We start from the raw sequence: 12,578 nt of genomic DNA on the forward strand, positions 1-12,578 counted from the left end.
AGTTTGATCTAATAGTTTGGCCTAAATTGAGTGACTTGTGGAATACCAAGAGTGTGTAGTGGAAGTAGAGAGATTTTAATAATATAAATAAATAAAATGAGCTTCCAGTTTGGGCCATAAGTGGCAAAGCTCGGCCAAAAAACAGGAAACCAAACAGCTCTGCAATAATGCTAATTTCTGCTAGCAGCCTATTGCAGAAAGAGAATGTACGCACAAAGCTAATGCTTTAAATGAACATTCGACTCCCTTGCTTCAGAGAGATGTTTCGCCTCATAAAACCCCACTCATTGTAAATCAAAATGTGACAGGCCAACTGTTCTTAATTATGCCATTGGTTAATCTAAGGTGTCTAAGGTGCAATCTTGGAGATCTATCCAATTGGAGACCTTACTTGGGTACCTACCTAGGCACAGCAGGGACAAATTCCTTACCGGATAATCAAAATAAACAAATAAATAAATAAATGATTTTATTTTCAGCCACAATTTATTAATGAGTTAAGTCTTGGGAATATGACTACAATATTTGCAAGCCTTTATGATTATACATAATAAAAGGTATATATTTGGGGTTTTTGTTGTTGTTTTTAGTCCAATGAGGTAAAACATTTGACTGGTAGTGTAATGAAGGTTTGAAACTGCTGTACTCAGGACTACACACAACAGAAACTGCACTGCACCCAGACTAGAAGAGGGTAATGTGTCATAGTCACTGTTATAAATGGCTTCATGGTATTTTTTTGTGCATGCTGCAGATATCACCAGTACTTATAAAAAGCTATACAATTGCTTTAGACTATTTATAGAGAGCTGACAAAGAACAAGCAGTGTCGGACCCTATTTGTGTGAATTTAAACTGCAAAGTAAAAGGAAGCTGTTGAGATATTCATATCTCACAACTCTTTGATTTGCCTTCTTTAATAACTGAATTATTCCTAGAGCAATCTAAAGTATATGGACAGTAATGCAGAACATATTAAAGGATCAATTTGCTCAAAAATGAGATTAACATGATTTACAGATTTACATTTAACTCAAATGCAACTGACCAGCCAGGACGTGTCTGGTATCAGAGGTTTGACAGACTAACACACACTTGTCACTGACCAATCTCATCTCTGCAAATACTGTCCCAGAAAAATCCTCTCAGCCCACTCATAATGCTCCCAGATCTTTTGCTTTTTGCAGATAACAAATTTAGAACACAACATGACTTATTTTGTCTATAAAAACAAAAAAACTACAAGCTTAATGGTGAGGACACAATTTACAATAGTTTCACTTTCACCTCAGACAAATACGTCTTTTTTCTACACACTGATAGCAGCATTTTGCGAGAATTGCCATTTCTTGCTCCTGGGTTCCTCCTACAGTCGGACATGACATGACATTTTCGCTTTAAGCCACCACTAAACTGAGGCGGTGGGGTAATATTGTATTAGAGGATTTACATGAATATTACTTGGGATACGCAGCATTATTCTTATGAGCATTGTCCTGGCAGCTTCATCCAAGTTAGATAGTGCAGTTCCTGGCGTGCTGAGCTCAGAGTAGCAATGATAGAGAAGCAATTCTCACAATTACAGGTCAGAGGAGCATCAACAAGTTGTTATTTTAAGGTAGAAATGCTACATAATGTTGCTTTAAATGGTTAAATAAGCACACAGATAGCTGAATGGCTGGATAAGGTCGGCACCCCATTGACTGTTTGACAATTATCACAAACAACTGAGAGAATGTAATAATGACTGATATACAATGATATAGTAAAAATATTGTTGCTGAAATTGAAATATTATAATACATTAATTTATAAATGTTAGAAATGAACAAAGAAATAAACAAATAAATAAATCGAACTGGAATTTTCTCTAATACTCGCTGTCAGTGGTTCGCTATGCTCTTGCTATCATGGTCTACCTGTGCCTTCTATTTTATTCACAGATAAGGAACTGGGGTCAGTGATCAGTCATGTTAATCTGATTTACCATTCCATTTAAAAATCTGGGTTATTTATTTATGTATGTGCGTGTATATTTATTTCTCCATTAATTTATTGTAAGGTTTCAGCTGTCTAATATCAGTGTGGACAGCAATGGGTCCGGTTTTTATTTCCAAGCACAATCGCCAGTAAAAAAACCAAAAACAAAAAAACCCCCAAAAAACAACAAAAAACTATTGCTTAAACTGCCTTTTACCTGCGATGCGGATGACCGCTCTCTCAGCCGGGTCCAGCACGTCTCCGGAAGCCGATTTGGAGCGCTTGACGCGCTGGTGCTTGGCTAGGTTCCATGGCAGTGTGTCTCCGGGGAAAGGCGACGTGCTCAGCTCACTCGGGCTCTCCTCGGATGCAGACCTCTCCCGCAGGCGTGGACGAGACATGACCTGCAACAAGTTTACAACAAAGTGGACGTGTAAGCAGGAAACAGGCTAAGTTCTTCAGTTTGGTATTTTTAAATATCATTAAATACCATTTACATACACCTGGTCCACTAGTGAAAGCTCAAGTCAAAGAGAAAGGTAAAACATGGCAGTGACTTTGGAATAAACCAGACTCACATCACCACCAGACTTCTGCTAGATGGGAATACGAGTTGCTGCACAAACCAGACCTTGTGACGGCGTGTTTTCACAAAGTGAAAGCCGCTGAAGCGAACAGGGATTCGTGCTAGGCTATAACCTAATGCTAGCTTTTACCATCTCTTCTCTTCAACATCTGCTCCCTCAAAGCTAACTGGACTACCTCAGCTAGCTACCAAACTGGAGCTAACCCACATCAGAAGAGAGAGTACTGGCTTATTCTGGTAAAACCCAAGAAACCCAAACCCAGAAATGGCAGCAGGGGCAAGGCTAAAAGCTATCCCTACTACAGTCTCTTCAGCTTGCTAACAGTCCTAAAACTATGCAAACTAAGCTCGACTTCAAATACCAAAACAAATGCATTCTATGGCACCTTTACGAAATCTACAAATGCTCTACTACCCAGCAATGAAGCAATGAAGCATTGAAGAGTTTCCTGCCACATTCAATCCAATCCTGGATTTTAAGGAAGAGAAACTATTGTGCAGTAGATGACGGCTTTCTGGCCCCCCCTTATTCAGTGAACACTCCCTCAGAACACTCCCTATGCCCAGCACATAAGGGGAAAAGTTGTGCTCAAGTGCTGATACAAGCTCAGCTTACACCGTCAAAGATGGTTAGAAGATGAGACCTCCAAACTCCAATGCAGTGCTATCAAGATACTCAGTTCTATATATAGAGACACACTTCTGCAGCACTTACGGCAAATACCATTGATTCTGTTATGATGACACAGCAAACTTGACCCCAGAAGACTGGCTTACATCGACCAAATGAACTCTGAGCTTCGATTAATACAGAGCAGGTGGAATTTTTAGACCAAAAGGGGAATATATGGAGTATCTGTGTACATTGTATATGTAGGCCTATGTGTTGTCCACTGTGTGCAGGGTATGAGCAGGCACTGAGTGTCAGAGGGTGATATATATATGGTGAGTATGAGACAGGTGTGATATATGGTGCTACATATCGTGCTGTAAAAAAGTATTTACATCTTCCTGAATATATCCATGTCTGAAACACTAAATGGCAATTACTATTATTATTATTATTATTATTATTATTATTATATGGTCACAATGCCATATTTACATTACAAATTGTGACACTGTTTACATATTGAAAACCCTGACAAACTACTAAGCTTTAAAAGGAGCTGTAATTGAAGCACTTCGCTTCTAGGCTACAACTGAGGTAGGGCAGATCCAGCAGATCCTCCTTAGTAGCCTATTGGTCACACAAATGGAACAGTCTGACCAGGTCCCACCTTTTGTAACTGCAGCGGGAAACTGTGTGGTTTTTCATTTCTTCACAGAAAATAATTATAACACTTCAAATTGAACTCTGCTCTGGAGGCTTCGCTTTCCACCTTTATTGTGGTGCTGATTTTTTCTTTTTCACGCTTCATATGTGTGCCGAGAACTAACCGGGAGTGATACATCAGAGGCATTCTCCAAAAAGCAAGGGCTGCATCCTTCATTTTAGCACTGACTTCAATAGCGTGGCGGCCGGGAAATGCAGCCTACATCGTCTGAAGCCCACTTGGGATTTTGGGGGGGTTGGGGGGGATTTTTTGATATTTGGCTCTACGTACAGTTGTGGAGTGTAATTCACATTTCTGCTACTGTTGTAAATACAAATTGCACTCAGAGCTGCAAATTTAAATTACCCTACTGTAGGGTAATCTTAATTAAACTTGGGTTAAACTGTGTTATACAATTCTCACAAGAGGTCTTCTGCAGCTCCACCAAAGCTGCAGAGTGCAGTAGGAGTTTTCCAGCCTTGAGCAGCTATGACAGAGACACTATTCTCCTGGTTACAAGTCAGTGTACCATCACAATAACTCAGATGCTGCTTTTTGTAAGATACATTTAAAAAGCTATTAATGTTGCTGGTGAAAGGTGAGCATCTATAAGTAGCCTATCCTGCCCACACTACCTCTATACTATCCCATAGGTAGAAACTCACAGCTAACATCACACAATGTCCAGTTCAGCATTTTCTGCTGAAATTGACTTAATACTGATTATTAGTCCTATTTGTTATTATTATTATTATTTTTAGTTATGCACAATGATATCAGACTGTCAGCATCAGGCGATATGTAGCTGCTTAAAACAATCATGACTAGCATTAGACTGATGTTTAGAATTCAAACCAATATTTAATGATGTGTATATGTGTAACTATATACCCTTCAAAATAAAGCTCCTACAAATGGTTCTGAGACTGGTGCCACAAAGGAACCACTATTGGTTCCGTAAAGAAGCATTTTTAGAGTGAAGAGTGCAGAACTTCAAGTGAGTGGTTATTTACATATTTAAAAGGTTCTTCACATTTGGACTTCTCTATTACTAGCAAGGTTATCTATAGAATGACAAAAGTATAGGGACACCTGCTCATTAATTGCTTCTCTCAAAATCAAAAGGTATTTTTAAAATAACTTGTTGGAATAATTGTCTCTACTGTCCAGGGACTTGTGAGGATTTGATTGCATTCAGTGCAAAGAGCCTTAGTGAGGTCAGGATGTTGGAAGATCAGAACCCCACCTCATTCCCAACTCCCATACTCATCCCAGAAGTATTAGATGGAGCACCAACTATCATTCCAGAGAACACAGTTCCACAGCTCAATGCTCTTTCTAGACCACGCCTGGCATTAGGCATAACAGGTTTATGTATATCTGCTCCAGAAAGAATTGCTGTGAGGATTTGATTGCATTTAGCAACAAGTGTGAGTGAGATCTGGATGTTGGTTGATGACCACCCCACCTCATCCCCAACTCCATATCGGTGCATCCCTAATAATACTATTATTATTATTAGTAGTAGTAGTAGTAGTAGTGTTGCTACATTGCTATTACATGAATTTGTCTCAGTACTGGCTTACAGTAGAACACTAAACCACACAGTAACTAACATGCACAACTAGATTCCCAAAATAAATCTACCACTACTGTCAGAGAACAAATACAAATATGAATCATAAAAGAACAAATGTTGCTCAACATTGTCTCCAGTGTTGCCGGATGTGGAGAAACGGAGACAAGAGTCTCTCTCCTTCTCTCTCTCTCTCTCTCTCTCTCTCTCGCGCTTACGTAACTCTTCAGATGCGCTGCAGAGACATAAATTAAAAATGAAAGGTGCCAAGGGAGGTACTGCAGCCTGGACTACCAAAGACTCTCTGTTAATGATGCTTGTTTCAGAATGAGACACAGTGTGGCCTACACTATGAGGACCACATTTAATGACTGTGGGGCAGATTAGTGTCAACAGCCAACCAGTTCTATTATCAGCAGTACAACACACCCTTGCGCAACCCTATTCCAATTCACTTTTGCCCTTCCTGGAGAGACCGGCCGGCACTGTCCAACCTAATCATGTGCAGGTAACCAGGAAACAGAGGAAGTAAGAGAGCATGTTCAGTGGAGTGAGAATGACAACAGTCATTACAATTAGCTGAATGCCATTGTAGTGAGGTCACTCACACACACAAACACACACACACACACACACTCTGACTGGCACTAGTTATTTGTGCTTGGATGTTACTTGATAAGAGAGTGTGAGAAGAGCATCATCCAGCTGAGCTCTGCTGAAGAATGATGTGGAACCAGGCAAAACAAAGTCGTTTCTAAAACTGTCCATCAGGCTGCCTCAGGGAATGGTGGAAAATAGCCTACTTCCCCCTGTTTTAACCCAACATACAGTTACAGAGAGGGAAAGCGAGAGAAAGCTGGAGAACACCCTATAGGTTGTGAGGTTTCGGGTAAAGAGACAGATGCATTCCCCGATAGGTAGGTAGATAGAGACATTCCCTGGTGGGTGGGTGGATGGATGGATGGATGGATGGATGGATAGATAGATACCCCAATAGACAGACAGACGGATACCCCAATAGACAGACAGACGAACGGACACCCAAAAACAGAGACAGCTAAATGGGTAGGCAGGTGCAAATACACAGACAAATACACCAATATATAGAGAGAGCGCGAGAGAAACACAGATCAATGAATTGCATTTGAGGCCATATGTGGTGGCTTATAATAGTTACATACATACACCAAAAGGTAGGTAGATTGGTAGGCAAGTATAGGAGGTAGATTAATATATATAAACATTCATAGATGGATGGATGGATGGATGGATAGATAGATAGATAGATAGATAGATAGATAGATAGATAGATAGATAGATAGATAGATCTAGATAGACATATATATATATACACACATCTATATATATATATAGATATATAGACAGATAGATATACAGATATACAGATAGACAGATAGATATAGACAGATAGACAGATAGATAGATAGATCTAGATAGACAGATATATATACAGATAGATCTAGATAGACATATATATATAGATAGATATATAGACAGATAGATATACAGATAGACAGATAGATAGACATAGACAGATAGATAGACAGACAGACAGACAGATAGACAGATAGATAGTATTGGTGGTAGATTAATTACATAGATAAGTAATAGATAAATACACTGATGGATGGGTTGTTAAATACACTCATATATAGAGAGAGGGAGGGAGGGAGAGGGGGTGGCCATTAAATAAGGTCACACTAGTTAAGATTACGTTCAATAATTTTATGAGAGTGATTTTATATTTTAATCATTTAAGGTATCTCCACCTGCTAATAAACAGTGAACTAACGGAAACAGCCCCTCTTTTCCCCGCCGCTGCGCAAAGCCTACCGCAGCCCCGCGCGTCCCGTGATGCAGCAAAACACCCCAGCATGCCGGCGCGCGAGGCTAAGCTACCATTCACCTCTCTCGCGCTTTCCAGCGTCCGCTTCAGGAGCTCCCAGTCCAGCGGCGTCCTCCTGAGCTCCAGTACCCGTCAGAGGAGCAAGAAGAGCAAGAAGAGCGGAGAGGGAAAACCTGGGACCTGAGAGACATCCGTTCAGTGAGCGGGAACTGAGCGTTTCTCCGCTAGCCTCGTAATCCAGTGAGAGTGTACTGCGCTGGTGTGAAATCACCCAGTTCACCGTGCCACGACGCTGCGGAGCTGCTCAATAGAGATATCACCTCCCAAAGGGTGACATCCCTTTACACCAGGCTACCAGTGCTGTTCAGCTGTCCACACAATAGTGGCGACAGGCGCTCTGTGTTACAGTACAATGATGCAGTCAGCTATACATTTCCCCACACACACACACACCCACACACATACACATACACACTGCCTGTGTCTAAAAACTGCAGTAACTCGAGCCCTGTAGCATTATGACCCACACAGCTCAGTGCGTGCTGAGCTCGGCTGGCTTAGCCGGCACCTGTATTATGTGCATCAGGTGCACTGTATGTCCAAAAGTATCCGGACACCGACTCTAATAGGTGCCTACTGCTCAGTTGTGCTCAGTCAGCCTATAGAACGGGACGCACTGGAGCAGCCACACATGAGCCCAGGTCTTCATGCAGCCCAAGGCAGTGGAACTTCTCCATCCCCGACAGTTTTGGAGTGCTGCTGTTTGTGACCCAGAGCTAATCATCCAACACCAGTAATGTTCTAACATTGCGTGTAAAGCTCTCTGTTACTGCTGCAAAGTGGGAACATACTCACTATTGCCACTCTAGATTTCTGAAGAAACACTGGACAAGCAGGTGTCTACAAACTTTTGAACGAATAGTGTTCACAGTGTATTCATTTCGGAAGGCACCATAGAGGTGCTTTAGGAAAACTCCCATTCATTTCTTCCATTCAGAAATCTAGTTTAGACCCTGGCTGAAGGCCCTGAATGAGGGCGTCACTCAGCTTCCACTGCGGCTTCGTAGTACAAATGAAATATTGTAAACAGGCAAAACGAATAAATAATAAATAGAACTGAATTAGAGAGTGACGCCCTCATTCAGGGCCTTGGTGCCATGCCCATATTAGGAAGTCCTGGTCTAAACTAGATTTCTGAATGGAAGAAATGAATGGGGGTTTTCGGAAAGCACCTTTACGATGGTAAGCCTGTGGTAAACAAAAATATGCCAAACCCGATAGGACCCTGTCCTGTCCTGTCTACTAATTTTGTGTTCAAATTTTATTGAGAGACAGATTAATCTCATTAGAATTATAACATCCCCTACTGTTGTGAAGGCTAAGTTTCAAAAGGTAGGGGGCTTTTAAAAATGTACCTACTTTAAAAATGTACCATGAAAAAAATGCTTCATATGTATAGATTCAGATTTGAGTAGCTGGAAATCTAATCTAATCTAATCTAATCAGCTAGGAAAAAATGTGAACTCAAGGTGAAGTAAAAGTTAGCAAGACAGTACAAGCATGGGCAGATAAGCTTGTTGCTTATTTGTCACTTTGTCCGGATTCCATTTACACTTCTGCTAAAATGTGTCCCAATATGTCCCCACCAGAGATAATGTCCTACATAAAATAAATAAATAAATATATAAATAAAACACTCAACACATACATAGTATGTTTTTACCTTTGGTAACCTGGTGTAATTATAAATACTCAAATGTTTTGCCACTAGTGTATTATATACTGTCAAATATTGGAAGAAATTGCTTACAACATGCAATGGAACGATAATACCCTTACCTGCTAGTCAGCACTCAGCAGACGCTTTCGCTGCTTACATGAATGTATGCAGATATAGAAAACACACTAGGTCAGATTTATAAAACCTAGGGTTAATGACAATGTGCCATGCATATATTACTGAAGTCTTGCTATGAAAGTTACCATGCCACTGTGGTTTCTGTGCCAAAAAGATCCAGAAATTTCAGAACCAGGAAGGCTGCTAAATGCCGTAAATGTAATGTAAATGTAAGAATTTGATGACGACTTGCCTGTGTGACCAAACATGTTTGAAAGCATCATCGTAAAAATGGTAAACTCCACATCAGTTTCTGACTGGGAAATTTATGGTAAGGGTTGTGTAGATTTGCGTGACTGGGTTGAGAGATGAAATGCCAATAGAATGGAAAAGAGGGAGAAGAGGGAAAACCGCAGAAGTGCCACATTTTATACAAGAAAAATAACATGCCAGTTTTCCTAGTTTATGACTAAGGAAAGTGTTACCATGATGCTGTTTCCTCCTAATGTCGCAATAAATCTGCCAGTGCGATTTTTTAAAATCTGCCTTTGTGTATTTACAACTGTCTTGAATGTGGTCAACATCCGTCTCTGATCGGGTCCAAATGTGGTTTGAGTGTTCCGATCTTAATTCGATTACTGGCCTTTCATGTAATCAAGTGAAACCTGAGCCTGATCTGCTCATTTAAGACACATGAATGTGTAAAAAGTCCAACTACCTCATAATAATACCTAAATTCACTTGGCTTTCTGGCCAGTAAAGAAGCCCAAACAACATTTGACTGCAAAATTCTCCACATATTCCACTCAAGCTATCCAATGGGCAGCTCCCAATTACCTTTCTCCATCTATAATAGCAACAGTAAAGATTACAGTAAAGCCTCTAGTTCAGACTCTACATAGCATCACACACCGAAAGAAAAACTCAACGATTGCCCCTTTGCCTCTATTTGGTGTCCATGCCCAGCAACATCTTGCATAATAGCTCACTGGACCTCTCTGTGCAGACAAATGGCCCGTTAGAATGAGGCATTAGTCTGTTTTGTAGCATGGGCTGAATAAGCAGGGGGGGGGGTGTACTGGCTAAGCAAGCATGCCATCCCGACACTGCGTCGGCCTCAGTGCCAGCTTCACCCAGCCGGGCAGAGCTCCAGCTGAGATTAACCCACTGCTGCCCCCCTGTTATAGATATGACGGAGCCTGTTTTTGGTTCTGTTGTAGAATCACACCTAATCCATGCCATCTTGTGTTCCATAAGGGCATCTGGATCTGGTGTAATTTCACTGCGGAATGAAGCTGGTGGGTGGAGTTTGCCACAGAAAGCAGAGAAAGGCCTGGCTGACAGCAGTACCCACTCATACATCTGCGATTATTTCCTTCAGAAGCCTAAAAAAGTACTGACTTGTCTTGGGAAATATGCTAATCTTAGCCAAACTGGGACAACACACTTACACAACATGTCCCTGTAATGGCCCACAACTGCCTACGACTCAGAGGGCTCACAGCTAAACAGTTGAGGAGATTGATTATAATATTTAAATAATCATTTTTGCCCTTAGTGCTTAAAAAAAGGTCAGACGAATGGAAACCAGTAGTTTCAGTAATGTGGCATAATTGATTACGCATTCGGTTCAATCCCTGGTAATGCCACAGCCATCCATGGCCTGGATTACCAGAAAGCACTGGCTTTAGCATTAACAGTTGGCTTTGCTCTTTCACTCTACTCCACTACTTAGCACAATGCTAGCCATAATCTGCATCTGCTGGTGGATGTAGCAGAATTAGACAGCTTGCGTTCTCCTCCAGGCGCTCCGCTGTCCAGTGATGTTGGAGCATTGGTTGGTGTACATTTACCTTTACTGCATTTAGCTGCATTTAGCCTTATCCAGGGCAACTTACAAGGTTACTCATATTACAGAGGTGGGCCAGTGTAGTGTTAGGAGTCTTGCCCAAGGACTCTATTTGGTGTAGCACAGGATAGTCACCCAGACCAGGAATCGAACCCCAGTCTCCCACATGGTGTGGTAGCTCAGTGGCAGGTACCATAGTAGTTTAGTGGATAACACCACCACCATCTCCATGGCAGATTAGGATTCAATACCACAGATGGTACTTTTACACCCACTGAGTGAAACGACAAGGTTGGCCAATGAACGGAAACACAAGTTAGGTGTTTCTGATAAAATGGCCAATGAACGTAACTACAAGGTAGGTGTATGTAGGTTTAAGGTATATGTTTCTAATAAAATGGCCAATGTGTGCAGGCATAAGGTAGGTGTTTCTGATAAAATGGCCTGTATGTGTAGGTATAAGGTGGGTGTTTCTGATAAAATGGTCAATGTGTGCAGGTATAAGGTGGGTGTTTCTGATAAAATGGCCAATGTGTGCAGGTATAAGGTAGGTTTTTCTAATAAAATGGCCAATGTGTGCAGGTATAAGGCGGGTGTTTCTGATAAAATGGCCAATGTGTGCAGGTATAAGGTAGTTTTTTCTGATTAAATGGCCAATGTGTGCAGGTATAAGGTAGTTTTTTTCTGATAAAATGGCCAATGTGTGCAGGTATAAGGCGGGTGTTTCTGATAAAATGGCCAATGAACGTAAATACAAAGTAGGTGTTTCTGATAAAATGGCCAGTGTGTGTAGGTATAAGGTAGGTGTTTCTAATAAAATGGCCAATGTGTGCAGGTATAAGGTAGTTTTTTTCTGATAAAATGGCCAATGTGTGCAGGTATAAGGCGGGTGTTTCTGATAAAATGGCCAATGAACGTAAATACAAAGTAGGTGTTTCTGATAAAATGGCCAATGCTAAGAACTGGCAACTCAGTACATTATGTCATTTCTAACATACAGATAGCAGCACAGTCATGTAACGAACACATGAATGTAGTAATCAAAACATGACACTATAGTTTGCAAAGCAAGAATAACCTGGAGACTCACCTTTTCTGCAGGTTCTGTGGTCATCGTCCCAGGTGCAATGGTGACCTTCAGGTGGCGTTTGTTCCTCTTCCTTACTGTGGCAGGTTTTCCTTCCTCTCCTTGCTTCTTCTCTTCCTGGATATCTTCCACCTGTTTCTCCTCCCTAACTTCCTCCACCTGTTTCCCCTTCTTCTTCTTTATATTCTCCTGCTTCACCGTCTTCTCCTCTATTACATTCTCCACCTGCTTCACCCTCTTCTCCTCTTGCTTCTCCTGCTTCTTTTCCGACTTTACCTTCTTCTTCTCCTCCGACTTTACCTTCTCCACCTGCTTCTCATGCTTCTTCTCCTGCTTCACCCTCTTCTCTTCCTTCACCTCCTCCCATTGCTTCTCCTGCTTCTCCTTTGTTGCCTTCAGCTTCTCCTGAGTGGGTGGGGCCGCCAGACTGATCATCCCCACGATCCCGTCGTTAACCAAAGCCGAAGTAACACTTCTCTC

The 12,578-nt window shown here is 41.4% G+C and overlaps 1 protein-coding gene across 1 annotated transcript in view; it reads right to left on the reverse strand.

The window, feature by feature from the left end:
- The window catches only part of LOC140551044 (epiplakin-like), a 202,437-nt gene extending 190,230 nt beyond the window's left edge, over positions 1-12,207 (reverse strand). Inside the window, exons 1-2 of the mRNA XM_072674413.1 lie at positions 12,102-12,207; positions 2,198-2,384 (exon numbers count right to left, since the gene is read on the reverse strand). Coding sequence (XP_072530514.1) covers positions 2,198-2,384; positions 12,102-12,125 — 211 coding nt within the window. The 5' untranslated portion in view covers positions 12,126-12,207. The remainder of the gene's footprint in view (positions 1-2,197; positions 2,385-12,101) is intronic.
- Positions 12,208-12,578: the final 371 nt, after the last annotated feature.

The sequence above is a fragment of the Salminus brasiliensis genome, chromosome 3 (genome assembly GCF_030463535.1).
Source record: "Salminus brasiliensis chromosome 3, fSalBra1.hap2, whole genome shotgun sequence".
NCBI classification, from domain to species: Eukaryota; Metazoa; Chordata; class Actinopteri; order Characiformes; family Bryconidae; genus Salminus; species Salminus brasiliensis.